This window comes from Vespula vulgaris, chromosome 2 (assembly GCF_905475345.1).
Source record: "Vespula vulgaris chromosome 2, iyVesVulg1.1, whole genome shotgun sequence".
NCBI classification, from domain to species: Eukaryota; Metazoa; Arthropoda; class Insecta; order Hymenoptera; family Vespidae; genus Vespula; species Vespula vulgaris.
The window spans coordinates 17,780,237-17,802,557 of record NC_066587.1 but is presented as its reverse complement, the minus strand read 5'-3'; the positions used below and the strand labels follow the sequence as shown (position 1 = coordinate 17,802,557).

The 22,321-nt window shown below is 32.8% G+C and overlaps 1 protein-coding gene across 1 annotated transcript; it reads right to left on the bottom strand.

Moving 5' to 3' along the window:
• Positions 1-16,428: 16,428 nt before the first annotated feature.
• LOC127072943 (kynurenine/alpha-aminoadipate aminotransferase, mitochondrial-like) lies at positions 16,429-21,450 on the bottom strand. Its single transcript, XM_051013834.1, has 8 exons — positions 21,059-21,450; positions 20,705-20,892; positions 19,974-20,144; positions 18,875-19,135; positions 18,536-18,715; positions 17,721-17,847; positions 17,290-17,498; positions 16,429-17,049 (listed from the first exon to the last, which is right to left on the bottom strand). Exons 1-8 carry the CDS (start codon positions 21,165-21,167, stop codon positions 16,975-16,977), a joined length of 1,320 nt encoding a protein of 439 aa, XP_050869791.1. The 5' UTR covers positions 21,168-21,450; the 3' UTR covers positions 16,429-16,974.
• Between the last annotated feature and the right edge of the window lie 871 nt (positions 21,451-22,321).

Below are 22,321 nucleotides of genomic sequence, written 5' to 3'. Positions count from 1 at the left end.
GAAGAGTCGATCTACCGTGAAACGTCGTTTTGTACTTGCACTAAATAAGTCTTTTGATATCTTGAAAAATATCAGATGGACGATTCGATATTATAGCAAACGTTATATGTATATATATATATTTACGTGTGTGTATGTATGTATGTATATATGATATGTATGTATTTGTTTCGTGAAAGATAGGAAAAAATCGATCGTGGAAATAAACGCACGTGTGGTGATATTCTGGAACGTTTAAATAACTTTGAAAATACAGTCAGAGAGAAAGAGAAAGGGAGAGAGAGAGAGAGAGAGAGAAAGATAAAGAAAAAAAAAGGGAGAAAAGAAAGAAAAAAGAAAGAAATCGTGGCAAAAGTATTACGAGTGAAAATTCCTATGGAATATCTCGTTTCAAGAACATAGCCAAAGTAATCTAATCACATTGTGCGAAAGCAGTTTCGTTGTATATACAAAGCGATGTTAGGTACCGACGGAATATGTACGTACGTATTTACTTACGTATTTACTTACTTATTTACATAACGTTTCACATTTCTTTTTTTTTTTTTCTTTTACAAATTAATATACATAGATAGATAGATAGATAGATAGATATGTAGATAGATACCTAAAAATAAAAAAATCATTGAATTTGCTTATTACTTATCATATATAATAATGAATCGTTACTTATAAATCAATTATTAATCGAATCATTACTTATACAGGATATAATATTCTAGATCTTTAGGAAACGTCTAATGCGACTAATTTTCACGATCAGAGATCTATCGAATTTATTGTTGTTTCTTTTCTCTGGTGAAATTGGAACGAATGTTTTACGTGATAGAAACGTAACGACGAATCAAAACAAAAGTACTACGCTACGATTTCGACCGTCGAAGTTTATGAGAGAACGCGAACGTGCAGAGAAATAGAAATGGAATACAGACGGATGGAAGAAGAAGAGAGACAGACAGACAGATAGATAGATAGATAGATAGATAGATAGATAGATAGATAGAGATAGAAATAGAGATAGACATAGAGAGGTAGGATTCGATACCAAAGAGTTTCTAATAAATCGCTCTACCTGTTCAGGTTTTGCGTATGTTCTCGACGATCGAGAGTCGATCCCGGGAGCACACGATTCCGAATAGCTATACGCGTGGTTAACCTTTGTTGCAGAAGTACAGCTCTCTGAAGTACCATTCCGAAATTATTACATTCTAGTGGGCTGGATATTAGGTACGCGCGTATGCTTTCATTAGACGTTACCTTCGAGCGCTTCAATTTAGCGGCACAACCACCCCTCCGGCTCGTTCACAGGTCTATAATATCCAACCGAGCACTTGCCGACTCTCTAGCGTGCTTCATTTCGACGAGTCGATCGAGTTCCGACCATATCTCACATTCCTAGTACGGCCTGGCAACGAGTTACCGAACGAACGGTTATCGCCGATGCTAGATTTCTACGAATGTTTTGCCACTCGACGTTTCGCTTTTACCTAATAGATCCCTATATACGTCTCGAAAATCCTAGATGAATGCCTTTACTGACGATTCGAGGATTCATCATACTATATGTACATACATATATACATACATGTGTGTGTGTGTGTGTGTGTGTAAATATATGTATGTATGTATGTATGTATGTATGTACGTATGTATATACATATATATAGTTTATAGATCCTAATCTATCAATAGACATTCTCGTTCGATCGATATTGAGATAAATCGTGCAATAAAATATTTAACAACGAGGTTAGACTTTTTTTTATTGATTTTATTTTTGTCCTTTCTTCTTTCTTTATGAAAGACAGACGTTTCCTCAATTTTATGAGAAATAATTATTATTTAATATCGCTATCAAGTCTTCTAGATTCTTTGTAAGATGATCGTTCGATTATGAGAAAATTTTTATTCAAATCCATGGCAACACTCTTGTCGATATCTGCCACAGATCGAATATAGATCCTCGATACATCGATATAAATATTATCAATAAACCATCATTGTACAATACCAAAAAATTGTTAAGAATAATGAAGTTTTCTTTTTTCACGAAGAATAGATTTTTTTAATTTTGCAATCGATGTATGTTTCTACGTCGAGTGTAAAATAATTTTTATTTAACATCGTCGAAAACAGGAAACGATACGTGAGTAGTGCTACGACGTGTCATAGATTCATTATAAGAGGTTCATTCGATACTGCGAGGGAAATATATAAGCTATTTATTCGGATTCTAAACTTCCTTTTTCCTATCGGTATATTTTCGTACATTTTGTAAATACAGAAATATAGTATTATCTATTGAAATCATACACGATAATGTAAAACCTTTCGAAGAGAATTGACGTTTCGATGAAACGATGCTGATCATTTGACAAGTGAAATATCAATGAGTCCAATTCTATTACTTTTTTTTTTCAAAACGTTAGAAATAGATTCTTCGTTGATCGTATTTATCATTTTTATGTTACAACTTCTTTTGCTCGTTCTCTCTCTCTCTCCCTTTGTAAGAACATCTTTGAAAGTCAGAACTCTTCTTCACGGTTAATCCAGCTCCCGTAGGATTGTATGGGAAAGGGAAAGGATAGGAGAGTTTGTGGTCGGGGTTTCTCTGTGTATGTATGTACGTCCAAAGTTTAATTAGTTTTTAGAATGTATTGGTATCCTCTCTATGGTAGGAAATGAAGGAGAAAGAGAAAGAGAGAGAGAGAGAGAGAGAGAGAGAGAGAGAGAGAAGAGATGGGTGGAAGAGAATAAAGGGAAAGAGGAAGTTAAGTTTAGTGCAAGTTTCTAGTGGCGAGACAATTTTGCCGAGAAGTTTTTCAATTTTCTCGGCCCACGAGAAACTTAACACTGGTCTGAAAACGCAACCCAGAGAAGGACACCCTACCCAAAGCTATTTCTCTCCTTCTCGACGTATTTGTTTATCGTCAATGCAAAGAATCAATAGTCCCTCCTCTCTACTCCTCTAATACTCTTAAAGAATTTATCTTTCACTCTAATATTATCCTCTTCGTTTTTTTTTCTTCTTCTTTTTTAACCCCTTATTTTTTTCTCGATCTTGTTTCTCGATTTTCTTTCTCTTCTTTCGAAGCTTCGTTTTTTTCGGAGCTCGACGATATCCGACTGATTGTTTTGTTGACAGTCCATTACAAGAGAGAACGAGAAAGTGAGTGAAAAAAAGGAAAGAAAAGAAACTCGCTTTTTCTCTCATCTTAAATCTTCGTGAAAGATGAGAATCTGCAAAACTTCATTACAGTATTTCAAGCAAAACTTCCTTTTCGTCTCTTGTCCCTTTGTCCCACCGTTCGTTGCGTGTTAAGTCTTCTCTTTTTATTTTCTACTCGCGTTCAGACTCCTCTCTGTGTTAATGGAAATTGATTACCACTGAAAGACGATATCTAAATCATGCTATCCTCTTTTCCTCTGTCCCTTTTGTTCTCTCTCTCTCTCTCTCTCTCTCTCTGTCTCTCTCTTTCCCTATGAGTTGATAAGAAAGTTTCGTATCTCTCCGTTCTTCCGTAACTATCGCGGTGTTCAGTGTCGAAAACTTCCGACGTCCATCTTTGCTGAAATAAACTGTCCCTACTTGAAAATTCGATGATCCGTGAATAATCGTTTGGACTTGCTCAATCTGGATCGGATCTATTTACTACATTGATTCGATAATTGATCGAGAAATAGTTTTTTCTATCCTACTATAAAACGATGATAGAATGTTACGCGTATAACTAAACGACAGACAAAAACGTAATAAAGTCGATTTTCATCGAATCATTTAATTCACAAGATCGAATATTTGCCACTTTCCCCTCACCTACCCTATCCAACCGACCCACCCACCCACCCTCCCGTCCTGTCGCCAGTCGCGAAAAAAATAAAAACCAAAAAAGAAACGAAAGAAAACAGAATAAAAAGAAAAAGGAAAAACCAAAATAAACGAATGAAAACGTTATTTGCCCACGAAACGACGCGTCGTCGTTTAAAGAATTTTTATTTCGCCGATATAAATAAATCTAATAAAAATATCTACAATTCTTTCATATAGTCAACCATTGAGCAGCGTGAGCGCAACGTTTTCCTCCCGTTACAGCTCGATTATTCTTTTTTTTTTTTTTCTATTTTTTTTTTCCTTTTTTTTTCTTTTTCACGTTAAAAACGTGAGATTCATGATCGCCCATGTAAAATGAAAAACTATCGAAACTGTTTTTACTTTTCTTCCTCTCTCTCTCTCTCTCTCTTTCTCTCTCTTTCTCTCTTTCGAATGTCATACCTCTCGGAATCCCCTCGTTTTTTTTTTTTTCGTTTTATCAATTGTTACCACACACCAAGATGCTTCATAATCAAAATATACAAAGTTATTGATACAATAATCCTAATAATTTGGAATCGAACGAAAAGAAAAATATTAAACAGTACCTTTTAACCGCGTGAAATTTAAAAAAGGAAAAATAACAAAAAAAGCACGAGAAGAAAAGCAAGGAAAAAAGAAATAATGTGTAACAACTCGAACGATAAGCCATAGATGTATCTACATACTTACTTACATCGAACAACGTTGGATTAGATTTAAAAGAGGCATCAGTATGAGCGAAGGAGTCGATTTTAAACTCGTCACAAGTGGATTTAGCACCTGGACTTGCCCGAGGACGAAAGGCTGCTTCGGTGTTAGCTTTCGAGGCCTTGCAAGCCGTTCCCGCCAAGTCCGCCGTATTCCTGATCCCTTTTTCTGGAGTGAGCTCTGGACTTACTGCTAAAACGTGGCAAGATTTACTTCGAAACTTAAGTCCCGACTAAAGATTTATAACCATGCTATCTCTCTCTCTCTCTTTCTCTCTATCTATCTATATCTCTATCTCTTTCTCTTTTTCTTTCTATATCTATACTTCCTATATCTTTCTCACTTTCTCACGTGTATCTTCAAACTCGTGACTACTAGCGCGTAGCCGTGCAGTGCTTTGCATTTTTATGATCTACTATACACCAGTTTGCAGGACAATGCAATGTAACGTATCGTTGACCATCGATATAGTACCAAAAAGAATATATATAAATAATTTTGATAATATTGTAAATAAATGGATAGATGATTTCATCAATAAGTAAAAAGAAAATTTCTTTTAAGATCTCTTGAAAGATAAATTTTTATAAGAATCGTGTACGACTCGATAGTATCTTTTGTTATATCTATTGTTTATAATATAATTAATGATACTAATAAATGTTATAATATTGATGTAAATCGAAAAGGAGTTAGATCGGTATTTACTGTTCTACCGATCAATGGGACTTATATATATATATATACATATACATACATACATACATACATACATACATACATACATACATATATATGTATGTATTAAGGATAGTGTTTTATTATAAATTTGTATCAATCTAAGTAAAAATAAAAAAAGGACGGTTTAAGGAAATTTCGCACACGTTTTTTACATTATAATATAATATCTAGCCTCTATCGTTGATTATACTGATCGATCGACTTGAAAAAAAGAAGAAATCAACGATTCCCGTAACAACATTTATAATAATGATGATAATATAAATAGATAAATAAAAAAAAAAATAACTTACATTATTCGTCGCTAGTAAAATATATATTGATATGTTTGTATAATTCATTATGATCATCATATACACGCGTACATAGATGACTCGTTGTTATGTGTTAGTTTTAACGGGACGTAAGTCACGCGTTAAGGGATGATTCCGTGTTGCGTGCGTTTCGAGGCAAACAATAGGACAGCCCTGAGCTCTGGGCACACCCTGCAGATATAAACGACGCTGGTTAACTATTGTCCAAAACCTTTCAGACCCTTGTCCTGTCTATTTACGACTATTATTTTTCTACCTTCGTCTCGGTCAGTCATTCTAGTTAATTGGAAGCTCCGGGTGTGAAACGTTTGCAAAGTCAAGTCGGAGGAAGCTTAGATATCGTCGAAATGGCGATTCACGAAATGATTGTACGAGGATGGCACGCGTTAATACGTGGGAACATTTCTTTCTCTTTTTTTTCTTTCTTTCTTTCTCTTTTTCTCTAACAAAACAACAGATGAAATTTTGAACGATAAAATAAGAATGTAATTATTGTAATTGTTAAAGTATAATTGTTTAAGTAATTTTAATAATCGGATAATAAGTTTACGGAATATTTTCGTAATTTAATAACAAATACAATATACATGTATGGGTGAAATAATTTTATATATATTTACTTAATAATTATATTTATTATATATATATATATAATTATTATGATTATTAATTTATAAGAATATAAAATTATTGATATATATATATTAATAATTAATATATAAATAGTTTCAATAATTTTACATTGTTTTTCTTTTTTTAATCTCGTATTCAATATTATATAATAATATTTTTATATTAAATAATTACGTAATATAATCGAACAAAATAAAATAAAAATTGAATTTTTCTTTCACACCCACGCAAATATCCGATCTGTTATAATAAAAATAAATCGACAAAGTCGATATATGTATATAATAATCTTAATACCACATTCGAAGTCTTATTAAGGAAATCTCAAGGACGATTTTGCGGCTCGTTCATTTTAGATGTTAAACACTGGAGTAGAGTCGAATTCGTTCCAAAACCCCCCTTACATTATCGGGACCGCTAGCTACCCTATTGGATTAGGAGACCCCATAGAGGGAAAAATGTAATATAAAAGGCTTACCGACTAAGCTGTTAATATGTTGTACGACGATGTGTCCACGGCGAGACTATGTATATATTACCACCCGTGTTCTCGAGCATATGCCCATAGTGATCGCCTTTATACGTTTCGTGTACTGACTTTTATATATATATTTTTTTGTAAGAGTAATATTATATATAAAAAAATATGTATATATATATATGTATGTATATATAAATTTTTCTTTGTTCATTATCATAATACGAATTTTTCTATCTATTTTACAATTTTACCTACCTATCTATTAACTAAATATACAATTTAAAAAAATTTTCTTCTGGTCGAATCGCTCGAATATAATCTCAAAGAAAAATCATAAAAATATTAACCTTCCATTCCTCATAATATTCTCGATACAATATTTAATATCATCTATATAAAATTAAAATGAAGATTAAAATATCTTATATAAAATTAAATAATAATTACTCTTTACAAGATACGTGGAAGAATTTTATGTACGTACTTTCGGTGTCGAGAGCTGAGGCGTAATAACGACGTTGAACGTTCCTTCGAATAAAACGAAAACATACCTATTATTTGGTAATGTATATAAAATGACAATACACATATACGAGGATTTATCTTATAACCTTGTACTAACGTTTGTATCTTACGTACGTAAACAATATGTAAACAGGAGAATGTCTTTGAATCAGTCTCGTCTTAAATGTCGAACGTTAAACATCTAATCGTCTGGTAATTTATATATACTTATCCGTATTAGAATTTATTCTTTATTATATGTGTGTGTGTGTGTGTGTGTGTGTGCGTTTTCTAATTAATTTTTCTAAAACATTTATATCATTTATTTAAACGAACGTTAAAGAATATATTTCAAAAAGATTCACACTCATATATTATCTCGTATCATTATCAATATTTACATGCGTTAGTCTCATAACTGCGATTCATTCTATGCGTTACGATCCTGTCAGCGAAACGACCTCCCATAAGGATGACCATTCTTCTACGTATGTATATATGTGTAGATATATAAGCACATATACATAAATATACCCATATAAATAAGAGAAAGTTGCGTAGAAAGATGTTGTAGAACGAACAACACTTAATATATTTGCCTTTGAATTACGCCCTCGTGTCGACACGGGTATCTTCTGAAAAGAATGAAAGAAAGAAAGAAAGAGATAGATAGATAGATACAGAGAAGAGAGAGAGAGAGAGAGAGAGAGAGAAATATAGGAGGATTCACGTGGGTCAAGAGAGGGGGAGAATGAAATGCCACGTGGCGACGCGTGCCGTGAAAACTAATTGAGATATAAAATTTATTTGGCACTGGCTTGTCAAAAACGATGCTCGTCTTCGATTCTCGATGTAAAAATAAAAAAAAAAAATAGATATAAGAAAGAAAGAAAAAAAAAAGAGAAAACAAGGGTAGACGATAGTCCTCTTCGATTAAACGTTATTTTAATTATTATAATTAATAGTTGAAACTATTATAATTTTTTAACTATTACAGTTTTGTTATAATGGTTAAATAATCTATAAGTTTTTAACTATTGTAATTAATAGTTATTATCTTGTAAGTGTATAATTGTTACGAAGAAAGAAAATTCGCTGATAATTGTATTTCTAAGTTTGATAGGATTTTTCGAGTTAGAAATCTTATTGAAAATAATTTTCTATATTTATTTATTTTTTTTTTTTTTTTCTTCCTAAGAATTCTAATTCGACGGATGAAAATTTTTAATTACAGTGGATAATTGTTTTTGATTTGTAGATTTTTATATAATTGCATAGTTTAGTGAAAAATTATTAATCATGATGCTGTAGGCTTAGTAATTTTTAATTAAATAAATATAAATACAAATTTTCATATGACATTATAATAATTTTATATATTAGATCACTTTCAGGGATCACTTTATTATCTATGGTGAATATCAGATTGTTTATCAATATAATTTTAATTCAATTCATATATTTGTTTTAATATCTATTATAAGTACAAATATTAGATCGATATTGCATCTGTCTTATATGTTATATAATTTGTTAGAAATTGATCAAATGTCAATACGCGTACATACATATATATATATATATTTTTTTTTAATTAAGAGCAAACTTTCCGTGTGTTCTTTTTTCTTTTTTATTTCGTTTTTTCTTTTTTTTTTTTTGATTAATATCAATAAAATTAAATTTAATTAATACCAACATATTTTTAAATATTCGACCAATTTTATTCGACCAATATTTGATGAGGTCTCATGTAAATACACATACCACAGTACAAATTGAAAAGAAATTCCCGATCAACTACAAAATTATATCCATTAATAATTTATAATCGACTGACAAAATATACATATATGTACATGTCAAATACGTATTTGGGTCATAGAAAACGATACGAAAACATGGAAAACTGACGAATTTTTCAATAGTGAAATTCAAACCGAACGATAAATTTTTCCAAAGATATCAATTCGATTTTAATAGATTAATACGAGTAACGAGGAGGACGAGATACGGCATAGACCGTAGAGATAAGAAAAATAAAGACAAAGATAAAGATCGACGGGTAAAGAAACGGAGAGGGGAGAAAAAGAGAAGAAAAAAATGAGGAAAAAAAAAAGAGAAAAAAGAGAGAAAGAAAAAGAGAGAGATGTTATAGGAGACCGTTCGATATAGGTAGCAATCCGGCAGTCTGCAGTTAATTTAGAGGCCATTTCCTCTGTAAATAGCCAATAAAAGCGCGGCGTGCGCGCGCGCTCCCGCGAAAGAGAACACTGGAGTGGGAAACGGAACGGTAGAAGAGCGAACGAACGAACGAACGAACGAACGAACGAACGAATGAAAGAGAACGAGAGAGAGAGAGAGAGAGAGAGAGAGAGAGAGAGAGAGAGAGGAGAGGGTGCGGGCGACGGGTGTACGAGACGGGACGCAATATTATAAAATTTAATGTCTTGGTTTACGGCCCACGAAGCCGGCTATAACCTCCCTTCGATATTTACTGGGCAATCGCGGCTCTATATTGGCCCCCTTCGCAATCCACCCCCACCTAACCCCTCACCCTCATTCTCTGTCTCACCCTTCTCTCTCTTTCTACTTTCAGAGACCATGTCACTGTTTCGCGTTCAAGCATGTTTCTATATTTTTCTCTTTCTCTCTCTCTCTCTCTCTCTGTCTGCCTTTCTCTTTGTCTTTCATTTTCTTTCCGTTTCTTTCTTTCTCTTATGTAATAATATCGCACGTCGACGAGTACTTAGTTAGTTAGTTGTGATAATATAAGTTTCAAACGTTTGAGAAAATGTTCTTGATTATTTGTTTGACAAGGGTAATAACGAAATTTGTATCTATCTATTATTATGTCCGTGCGTATCTGTGTATTGAAAGAATTGAAGATATTAAGTCTTGAAACTTTTGAGAAGAATTTTGAAATCATTGATCGTGATAAATTCAATAATTTTTATTAGATAAGTTAGTCGTGTGAAGGGTTTGTTAAATGTTTGTCGTATTTACGATGATTTGAAAACTGGAAATGAAGCTTTCGATCGGGGCCGTAGGTTTGTTTAGATTTTTCACGATGGTGGGGATGGAATGAAAGAAGGTGGGAACAAGAGAGAGAGAGAGAGAGAGAGAGAGAGAGAGAGAGATGGTAGACTTTATTCACTGATATCGGATATATGAGAATGTTTAACAGGATCTCAGTGACGTGTTATCGAACGCCAACCGATTCAGTTTTTCTCTGCGAATAGATTTAAAAAAAATAATCTCTCTCTCTCTCTCTCTCTCTCTTTCTTTCCTCTGTTTTCTTTCTCGGTTCAACCATCTATCTATCTTTCTTTCTATTTATCTCTATGTTGGGAAGCACGGTGTTCTTTTTTTTAAGACGGCAACCGAACACGATGTGGTCCGATCCAATCCAGTCGATGCAGGAAGCTCTCACTGAGGAGAAATTAATTTAATGGGTCGGTGAACTTAAATCGATCCATTATCGTATCTCTATGGAAATAAAAAATAGGATCCGTCCTGGGGAAATGTCGACACTTTTATCGTTTTCATTTAGAACGTGGATATTTGTTTCGTTTATCTTTTTTTTCTCTCTTTCTTTTTCGTATGCTCTTTTTTTTTCTTCTTTCTGTCCATCCATCCATCCATCCATCCGTTCGTCCGTCTATCCATTCGTACATCCCTTTTTCTTTCTGAAATCATTATTATAAAATGCGAACGGTAGTGGGTTATTATCATATGAAAAAATGGAGCGGAAAAAAGACGAACTACACACACATATGCAGAGAGATTAAAAGGAGTTAACTAATTCCTTCATGAACAGATTCGTGAATAAAAATAGAACGTTTGATTGGTTACGACGACCGAAACTTTGGTCGGAAATGAAAATAGGTTTTTCATATTGATAACGTTGGCTCATTATGTAATAAAATAATCTTTTCTATTACTTCTTTTTATTTTATCTTTTTTTTCTCTTTTACTTCTCTCTCCTTTTTTATCTTTTCTTATTTCTTTTTCTTCTTTTTTTTTTTTTCTTATTTTTCCTCTTGTATCTCAGACAAACGACGCTTAACTTTCGTCGATTCTTATCCGTTCCGTATATAAGCACAGATGTTCATCTTCGGACGATTCGAACGGTCAGCGAACTTGCTCTAAAATTAATCTTATCTATGACGAGTTACATTAGTATAGACTCCTTAACGAAATTTCGCAAGAAATCTTCGCAAGAAACATCGTAAGAAAATCCAACGGCGTTCGGTTTATTTCGATTATATTCAATTTATTTAAATCAAAGGAAAAACAAGATGGACGATAATACGAACGAAAGTTTTTTTTTTCAACCCCGCTACCGCGTAATTATTACATATAATTATTAATGAAAATTATAATTATTAATAAGATTATTTATAATAATTATTTTACGTATATATATATATATATATTTGTGTGTAATTATATTTTCTTATCTTGTATGAGAAAATGATCTTATTTAAAAGTTGTAGTATCTGGGTTATTGTATATTCGTACTTAATACAATTTAAAAAAACTGTCGTAATCGAAACTTGTGTTGGAAGGAAAAGTAAACGTTAAAAATTTCAGATGTCAAGAGAAATAATTAATAAAGTTAAATAAAACGTAGAATAATATGTATACACGAAGTTCGTGATAATTTTTAATATTACGAGATGTTGCATGGAGGGTTAACAGAATAAAATTTTATTAATACGTATTTATAGAATTTATCTGATCGCGTTCGATTATTTTTCAATAAGAACAATCTAATGGAGAAAAATAGAAAAAGGAAAGGGTAAAACCTAAATGTACGATTAAAATAAAATAATAAAACGTTCTGTATGAAAACAAAAAAGAAAACAAGAAAAAAAAAAGAAAAAAAATAATGGGGGATGGGACAGTACGCGATAAATTAATAAAAGAGAACCAACCAAAGTAGAGAAAGAAGTAGTACGCTAAATATTCGGTCGACGTATCGCAAGACGTCCCTGAGAAATACGAAGTCTGCGAAGTTGGCAATATACAAGGGTGAAACGTCGCGTTCTTCTCTCGTAGACGAGGATGCAGTTGCTTGAAAAATAGTAGGACGTTCTTTCGCGCAAGGATACATTATTTTTCATTTATACATTGCATCTACGTTTAAAAGTTAAAGTCTTTCAATACATAGATATATATATATATATGTATGTGTGTGTGAGTGAATGTATGTATGGACCATAGATTACATAGATGTGAGAATAGTAAGATCAAATAAAATGAGATAAATTAATATTAATAACGATTTACTAATTAATGTACAATTAATAACGAGTACAATGATCAACGAAAAGGAGTATCCAACATTTCAAACGGAAATTGTTTGTTTGAGAACGGAAAAAAAGAACGGAGAAAACAAAAAGAAGAAAAGAAAGAGAAAAACGTAGAAAGTAAAGAAGTAGAAGAAGAAGGAGGAGAAGAAGAACAAGAATAAGAAAAAATAGGGGAAAAAAAGAAAAAAAAAGAAAAAAAAGGAATAGAAGAAGAAGAAGAAGAAGAAGAAGAAGAAGAAAGAGAAAGGAGAAACGTGTAATAAGGGAACGCGAACGAAGGATCCGAGGGCAAACAGAACGGTGGCTATTCTTTACTGGGTCTGCTCGTGCTTATCCACGTGATATAGCGATCCCTTTTTCTCCGACCGTAAGGAAGGAATTTTTATCGTGATATAATGGCGATGGGCACGGCAGCCCTTTTTACCAGCTCGAATAAGAAGGCAAGGTAAGGGATGGCAAAGCAAGGGAAGAGAAAAGGAAAGGGAAGGTAAAGTAAGGTAAGGTAAGGTAAGGTATAAGGTAAGGTAAGGTAAGGTAAGGTAAGATAACGTAAGGTAAGGCGAGGTAGGGTAAGGCAAGAAGTCAAGTCGACTCAATTCAACTCAACTGAACTCAACTCAACTGAACTCAACTCAACTCAAGGCGAGAGTAAGCGAGTAAGCAAGCAGACAGGCAGACAAGCAAGCAAGTAAGGAAGCAAGCAAGCGAGCAAGCATGAGACAGACAGACCAACCCGTAAGGCTGACGGAGCGTTCTCGGCATGCTTTCTGTGCTCTTGATAGTCCTGTGTGTTGGTATTAGTAATAATAATAATAATCATAATAATAATAATAGTATTAGTAGTACTAGTAGTAGTGGTAGGAGTAGTGGTAGTAATAGTAGGAGTGTAATATGGTATAGTCCTAGTGTGTAAGTTCGTAGGGTGTAGGAAAAGGGATCTATCTCTCCCGGATAGTCCGGGTAGGTGCTCTTTCTCCGTATCGCGAGGGATGAGCAGGGCAGCACGGCTACACAGAAACGGCAAAACACAAGACACTGGGAGAGAAGGAGGAGGAGGAGGAGGAGGAGAAGGTTGGAGAAGCGAGAGAAGGAGCAGGAGAAGGAAGAGGAAGAGAAGGTGGAGGTGGAGGACGAGGAAGAGGTGGAGGTGAGAGAGGACCGGCGAGGTAGCGACGTCACCACGGAAATCAAGAGTAATGCCAACACGAAACTGCACTACCCCTCGCGCGCACCCTTGCCAACATCTCTCTTTCTCTCCCTCTCATTCTCTCTCTCTCTCTCTCTCTCTCTTTCTCTGTTTCTCTCTAGCTATCTATCTCTCACCATCTCTCTCTCTCTCTCTCTCTCTCTCTCTCTCTCTCTCTCTCTCTCTCTCTCTCTATTTCTCTCTATCTCTATCTCTATCTTTCACACAGCCCCTTTATCTCTGTCTCTCTTCTTCTTGTACTCTTTCGTTTCGCTCGAACCCTCGCTCTCTCTCTCTCTCTCTCTCTCTCTCTCTCTCTCTTTCTCTCCCCCTTTCCTGTCTTCTCTACTCCTCTTTCACCACCTCCTCGTCTCACCTTCCGATCTCACCTACCCCCGGGGAATAACTCCCTCGCCTCCCGTGTTATATAGACCGGTACCGTTGGTCCGGAGGTAGCGGAGGATGAGAAAAGAGAAAGAGAGAGAGAGAGAGAGAGAGAGAGAGAGAGAGAGAGAGAGAGAGAGAGAGAACCGCTATAGGGTTCCAGTCTGATACGAGGGTGAGCCCCAACGATTCTCTCATGCTTTCGCTTTTTTCCACCCTATACCACCCTCACCCATCCCCCCATCTCGACCATCCTCTGTTACTACACACCTCAGTCCAACCTGAACTCTTCTCTTTCTGCAGATTTCTTTTTCTTTTTCTTTTTCTTTACCTTTTTCTTTTCCATTTTCTTTTTCTTTTGCTTTCTTCTTCTTTGTACAAGCTTCTCGTGCTCCCAGACCTTTTTGTTCATACACGAATTCGTCCTTTTGACATCTTCGAAGAATCCTATCTGATCTTTCGTTTATTATCTGAGCTTTCGTCGTTTCTTTTTGTCAGAACGATTTCGCGTTGGATTTCGCGTAGAAAATTGTATGGTTTCGTTTAAAAATATCATTGTAACGTCATTGTAACGCGAGCGAGAACCTACTTACGCGATTCTCGATGAGAAGAACGTTCCTTCTCCTCCTTCTTCTTCTCCCTCTCCTCCTCCTCCACCTCCTTCTCCATTTCCTTCTCCTTCTCCTCCTACGAGATTTCAATTTCTAATTAAAGAAAGAGCACCCGGTTAAGTAGAAAGCGAAATACCCCCAAAGTACCTTTTGTAATTCGATTACGTGCCACGTTTTCTTTTCCTTTCCTTTCCCTTCTTGTTCTTTTTCTTTTTCTTTTTTGTTTCTTTCCTTTTTCTTTTCTTTTCCTTCATTCGCCATTTGCTCCCCATGTATGCCTTCCCTCTCTAATAATTGAAGATAACGTTCGATTAATTTGATTAATCGTGTTATAATCGATGAGAAAGAAAATATCGAGAATCCTCGATACGATCTTCCAATCTTTTTTCTTTTTCTTTTTTTTTTCTTCCACTCTCTCTCTCTTTCTCTCTCTCTCTCTCTCTCTCTTTTACCTTGTGTCTTTTTTCTTCGAATAAACATCGGATTATTCGGTTAAAACTAAACTGCGAGATTAGTGACTTTTAACCGAAAGTTTCGATTGTGTCGTTAAGGGTAAGGATAAAGGAGAGAGAGAGAGAGAGAGAGAGAGAAGGAGAAAAGTGGTCCGGTTCTTTTTCCCCCTTCAAATCTTCAGCTTCGAAAATGTGCCCATTCGTATGATCGGCCTATATTCTCGTAGACCCTTGTGGCATAGGATCTTCTTCAAGAGAGAGAAAAAGATAAAGAGAGAGAAAGAGAGAAAGAGGTCCTTTAATATACACTATATCTTCGAGCGCGAGCCTAGGGATTTCCTCTTTTGGTCTTCTATCTTACGAAGATACAAGTCGGTTTTCTTAAATCCGTCATCGTGTGTCTATACTCGATATACCTATCTATACAAGACTTATCGGCAATGCTATTACATTTTTCTAGGATCACTATTATACTTAGATATATATCATGTATGTAGGTGTGTCTATGTGTGTCTGTATGTGCGTAGAGAAGAAATAAATAATAATTTTATATGATAATAATTAATAAATAATAAACACACAAATAATGATTTAATATCGATTTATCTAGAATGATAATAAGAAAATGTTGATTTATCTATAAAATATCTTTTATATATATATATATATAAAAAATCGCGATTCAATCATATAAATCTGTATAATTAACTTACTACATTCTAACGCAATCTCTCTCTCTCTCAAATCAAATTCCATTTCGATATGTATAACTGCGTGAAATTAAATTGATAATCGACGATTTTCAGAAAATATTTTTTATCGATCGTTACTCTTTAATCGTTTCAATTCGATGAACGTTTTAAAATAATAATGAAAACGATTAGTATTTTCTGTGTGAAACAAGTTGTTTCTTCGTTTTATCGTCGAAACGAATTTCTCGCCCTTGGGATTTCTCGATCGGGGACACATGCAGAAGACCGCACGAACGGATCTCTCATCTATTTGATATTGTAGCAGATTAAATTAAATCCGGCAAATTAATTGGTAGTTAGGATGTTTAGCGTTAAGTGAGAGTGTGCACGGTGGTATCTCCTACCGTTTCTACTCCTTCATAAAAGTAACTCTTTTCCTTTCTATCTCGATTTAACTTCCATCCTTTTCTCGCAAGAATTTTTTTTTCATAAATTTGTTTCTTATCTCGTTATTTTCTAAACAAACTTAACAACGATAAAAAAATCTGAGTAGATCGATGTTAAAGCAATTTTCCATTTATTAACAGAACTTAATCGTGAAATGATACAATACTTAATTACTAATAGATTATCGTAAATGTTTATATGTTATTGTGTCGTTGTAAGACAATGTAAGAAAGAGAAAAAACCGTTATACATTGTAATCTCGAAATATAATCAACGAAAATTATAAATCGTTGAAATTATCAAAACACTCGGATATCCTTGTTCGCAATGGATCAAGACGATATGGTAATTGTTAAAAATTATTTTATCATAAATATCCTCGATCGTACAGATGTCGTTTCCTTACGAGCGTCATCCCTTCGCGATGAACTCAATCGGCAAAGGAATGATTCGGTATCCCAAGAAAATTCCCTTTTTACCGACTGACCGTAAAACCCCTACGGTCGATAAAATATATGATCCTATTTCGTTCATGATTTTCCTTGTTATTCTATCAGGATAAACGAAGGAATTTATATCAATTCGTAGGTCGCAAGATATCTTGAAATAACTTGACGACAAATTCATGAATATCATGTAAAAAATTCTGATTGTCATGAATTTAAATTCTGCAAAGAGTTATTTTCGGCTAATTCCGTTTTTATTAGATATGCCAATCTTTCCATTGCCTGTATAACACAGAAAACATATTTTATTTATTTTTTTTTTTTTACTCTATTTATCAATTTATCGAAAATATTTTAACCAAATTTATCGTTCAGTTGTATTCGTAAAGTTTAAATACTTTTGAAGATTGTCCGACCGATGGTAAAAAATAATTTTTCTTAGAGATTACCAACCGATGGTAAAGGATCGATTGAACGTAAACAAGTCTTTACCATTAACAGATACAATTGAAAAATACGTACCAGGTTCATTTCTTCGTAGGATGCTTTCGAAAAACATGCTCTTATGGCATTAGAAGGTTTCGTCGGATCCTTTGTAAAGGATGCACCTGGTGCCATGATAACTCCTTCAGCTATACCTCTCTGCATCATCATTTGCCACGTATCAGTGATACCTCGTACTTTGATCCATAAAAAGAATCCACTGCTCGGTATAACAAAATCGACCAATCCTATAAAAATTCAACTCTTTCAATTCGACTCTTTTTTCTTATCCAAAATTATAATTAATATATTACGATATTTATAATATATATATATGTATAATTATAATTAATATATATTATATATAAATATGTATTATTAATTAAAATCAATTTTTTATTTCTATATTGAAAAAAGAAAAATAAAATAAAACGCAAAAAAGGATTCATTAAATCTTTCTTCAAATTTACCGTTTAAATGTTTTTCAACCAGAGACACTATAATATCTCTGCGTTCCTTGTAGAAATATTTTATATGATTCATATGATTCATCAAACCCTCGTATCCCCATATCTTGAGAAGATTGTACAGCATCACCTAAGAGTAACCAATACAAATTATCAATATCATTTTTTCCTGCATTATGAATTTTACGATAACCTATTGATAACGTTTTACGCTCGTGATAAGGCTCGACACGCGCCATCATCTCTCTCTCTCTCTCTCTCTCTCTTTTTCTTTCTCTTTCTCCCTCTTTTTTACTTTCTATTTGATGTTTTACATCAAAATTGATAATTAAACGAAGGCGTGCTAAGATTCTCGACATTTCACGAATATTTCGTCATCGTATGAACTGAGTGAATAATATTTACATATTGGCGTACGCTTTTTATTTATCAAGCATTTATCAAAATGTTTAAATGTCTATGTATATATATATATATTGTTGTCTATTTTGTAATAATATTATATATAATTGAATATATAATCAAAATCTAGATATTAACAATTCCGTTTGAAAAGCTTTTTAATATACCGTATTAAGATAATTCAAACTCGGTCTATCTTTTACATCTAAGATATATATAATACATATTTTTATAAGTAATGAATGAATTTAACGATTAGATATGTAGAAAGGAGATAGAAGAAAAAAGAAGAAAGTATTAATTCGTACATACGATGTCACAATAATTAATAATATTTAGATTGAAATATTTTCTATAACGTCTATATCATATTAAGATATTAGAAGGAAATTCGTAGAAAAATTATATATACCAACCTGAGATAAGGAGGGTGCATGCAGGTGACTACTTTGTAAATGAAGTTCAATACTGGCTAAAAGAGGCGCTGGGGCTGTTATAAAGCCGATTCTCATACCGCTGCTAATGACTTTAGAAAAGGAATCCAATCTGATAACACGTCCTTCCGTATCAAGAGATAAAAATGATTTAGGTTTTTCCTGTAATCGATTAAAAAATTCGATGATTCTTATAAAAAAAAAAAATTAAATAAAATAATAAAAGAAAATTACTTTCTTTTAATTAACATATTTTGTTTTATTGATATATTTATGTACATTATATATATATGTATATATGTATATACGATAAATACTCACGTCACTATAACTTAAGAAGCAATAAGGATCATCATCGAGAATTAAAAAATCATATTCGCAGGCCAACCTGTAGATTTCTTTCCTTCTTTCAAGTGGTATAATAACACCAGTCGGATTAGCACCCGTTGCATTGACGTACATAATTTTCGGCATTTTTTTTCCCGAAAGTAGTCGCTCTCTTAAAATTTCTCTCATGGCTTCCGGTATTATTCCAAGATCGTCTTGTGGAATTGATATTAATTCTGCTTGATGAGGCGTCACCTTTTGATTATCGAATAAACCATGAATAATATATTCAAATATTAAATAAGATGATTATATATATATATATATATATATATACACATATAGATAGATAAGAAATGTTGACATTAACGAATACTATTGTATATTTGTGTTAAATGTTGTCGCTTTGGTATTATCGCTTTGGTTACACAAATATCAAAATCATGATATTATATAATTCCTATAACATTTCATATATTACGACAATAATAATGACAAAAAGAAAAGGAAAAAGAGAAAGAAAGAAAGAAAGAAAGAAAGAGAGAGAGAGAGAGAAGAGAGAGAAGAGAGAAAGAAAGAGATTGCGTCATGTTTGATCGTCGATTAATCTCTGTGAAATATGAAAAATCAAGGGAACGTATATGTTTATGGATAAATTAATTGCCGATAAGAATATGGAAAATGTATTATCACGGCACGCGCACGATGTTGCATTAAAATAAACAAGCATCTGTTGTACGACATGTGTCTATATATATATGTATATGTATATATACATAGGTCATATATAAGCGTGTTAAAGTTTGCTTTATCGTTAATCACGCGTCACGTTGGATCCTAATATTTTTTTTTATTCTTATTATTAGTATTATCTATATGTTTTTTTTTTTTTTTATAATACACAGACTCTCTCTCTCTTTCTCTCTTTATAAAACATTTTATTTGATGGGATCGTGTAAATATATTCTATAATTTATTGTCAAGAAAAAAATGAAGAGAGATAGAGAAAAAAATGAAGGAAAGACATAACATAAAAAAAAAAGAATATGTAAAATGAAAAAGAACGATGAAATATTTGTATATCGATACTGACCACTACTTCGACTCCAGGATAAAAAGGATCGTGTACCAAAATCGGATCACCGGTACCGATCACGGATTCCAACGTTTTGCTAAGACCATCCTGAGCACCGGCGACGATGACAATGTCGCGACTTTCCCAGAGGGGTGGTGCGTGCACCCTCCTTTGGAATTCCCTCAGGGCCTAAAATCAATTTAACGTCGAACGTCGTTAGACACGCGCTATGGCCAATCGTATTATTTCAAAGAAAGAAGAATTTGTGTGTAACGAGTCGGTGGATTACATCAGCGACAATCTCCTGCTAAGAGATGAATGCTTTAGTTAAAGGTTGAAATAATTCGATACGCTTCCATAAATATTAGGAAGTCGTATTTTTCTCTCTATTTTTTATTTTTTATTTATTTTTTTTTCTAATTTCTCTATAATATAGATGTAATGTAAAAATAATATATATAATTATTTATGTTGCTTAATAAAATATTTCGATTGATATATATATATATATATTATATATGATATTATATATGATAAGATATTAAATGAATATTATTAAATTATTCATATAAACATAATAATATATGTATGAAATATATCATAGTAACGAATTTTCAATCGAAATTAATTTATACGAAAGAAACAAATTTGTTAGAGTTATAATTTTCGCATATAAAATATAATAATTTTCCCTTATATTTCTCTATTCATTCGCTATTAATAAATTTAAAGAAAATTCATAGAATTACCTGCAGTAGAGGAGGGTAACCTTGAGTAGGTATATACTGAAGGGCCTTGCTCAATTCGCTTTTCTCCAGAGTAAAAGACGAACCATCGTATAGTTTGACGGAAATTTCAGTGAACGGGAACGTATTCTCGTTTGGCATACCCTCGGCAAGAGAGACAAGACTTTTCGGTGCTGAATATGCTATTTTTGCTATGCACACAAATAAATATATATATATATAAATATACATACATATATATATAATATATATCATGTTATACACATATATACGCGTTAATAATATTTTCTAATTATTAATGAATAAAATTAAACGAATATTATAATTTTTCATATTTTATAATTATTATCGTCTTACTTAATTCTCTTGTTATCACTGATCTTCTTCTTTTCGATAGTTCCGTTTTGTACGACGAATAATCTATCGTAAGGCTACTGCTGTTACTTTGTTTCATTGTAAACGACATAATACTTTCGTTGATTTTTATAAACCAATAAAGATCAAGAAAAAGGAAAAGAATATATATATATATATCTATATCTATATAATATGTATATATAAATATATATATGTAAATCAAACAATTGCGAAATACGAAAATAATATTAATTGATGTTAATAAAATAAATTAACATGGAAATAACAGTAAAATTTTCAAAATAATATTGATATGAATCCTTCATGAAGAAATAACTTTCTTTAATAGTAAAGTAAACTTTTCTTCGTCTTCTCGAGAACAACCCTTTCCTTATACTAACGTCGACTCTCGTTTCGTCGGCTTTTATATTTAGCGATAACATTGGTTGCGTCAGATAATATTAATGTATTCGGATAGGAGCGTCTCGAATATCTATGTATGCGTATAATAATAATCGCCTACAATCAAATCGAAAGATAACCGAAAGTTATCCAATATCCAATATCCAAATGTTTAGAATGACGAATGAATGAAAACAGAAGTAAGTAAAAATCGAGTTTTCTCTCTTTCTTTTTCATTTACTACTCATTTAATTGTTTCTTTGTCTTTGCAATCTTATTTCGAGATGAAAATTAAATATTCTCTCTCTCTCTCTCTCTCTCTCTCTCTCTCTCTCTCTCTCTATTTGTCTTTTCCAAATAAATTTCTAACATGATTAACTCGTTATCAATTTTTTTTCGTGTAAAAAGAAATTTAACGTTAACTTATGATCGTGATCGATCGTTCTCTATTCTTTCCACTTTTGAATTGTATAAGCACAGATTATTATCGAATTTCGTTGACTAATATATTTTATCTTTTTATCGGGATTTAGAATACATAAATCCTTCGCCGATAATGTGCCTTAAAGAAATTAGAAAAAAATTATGTTAGAATGTCGAAGTTCATTATCACTTTCAGCAGACAGAGAGACGAACAGTGATGAAATCGAGTTCACGACCCATACATACATAAAATAATACGTTTGGTCTATCAAACGTTGTATAGATCGACGTCTAATATGAAAACGTAACTAACACTCGGTCGCATTAATTTCTCTCTCTCTCTCTCTCTCTCTCTCTCTCTCTCTTTTCTTTCTTTTTTCTATTTTATAATAAATAGTATCACATAAAGTGCTCTAAACATTGGCAACGCTCACTTCG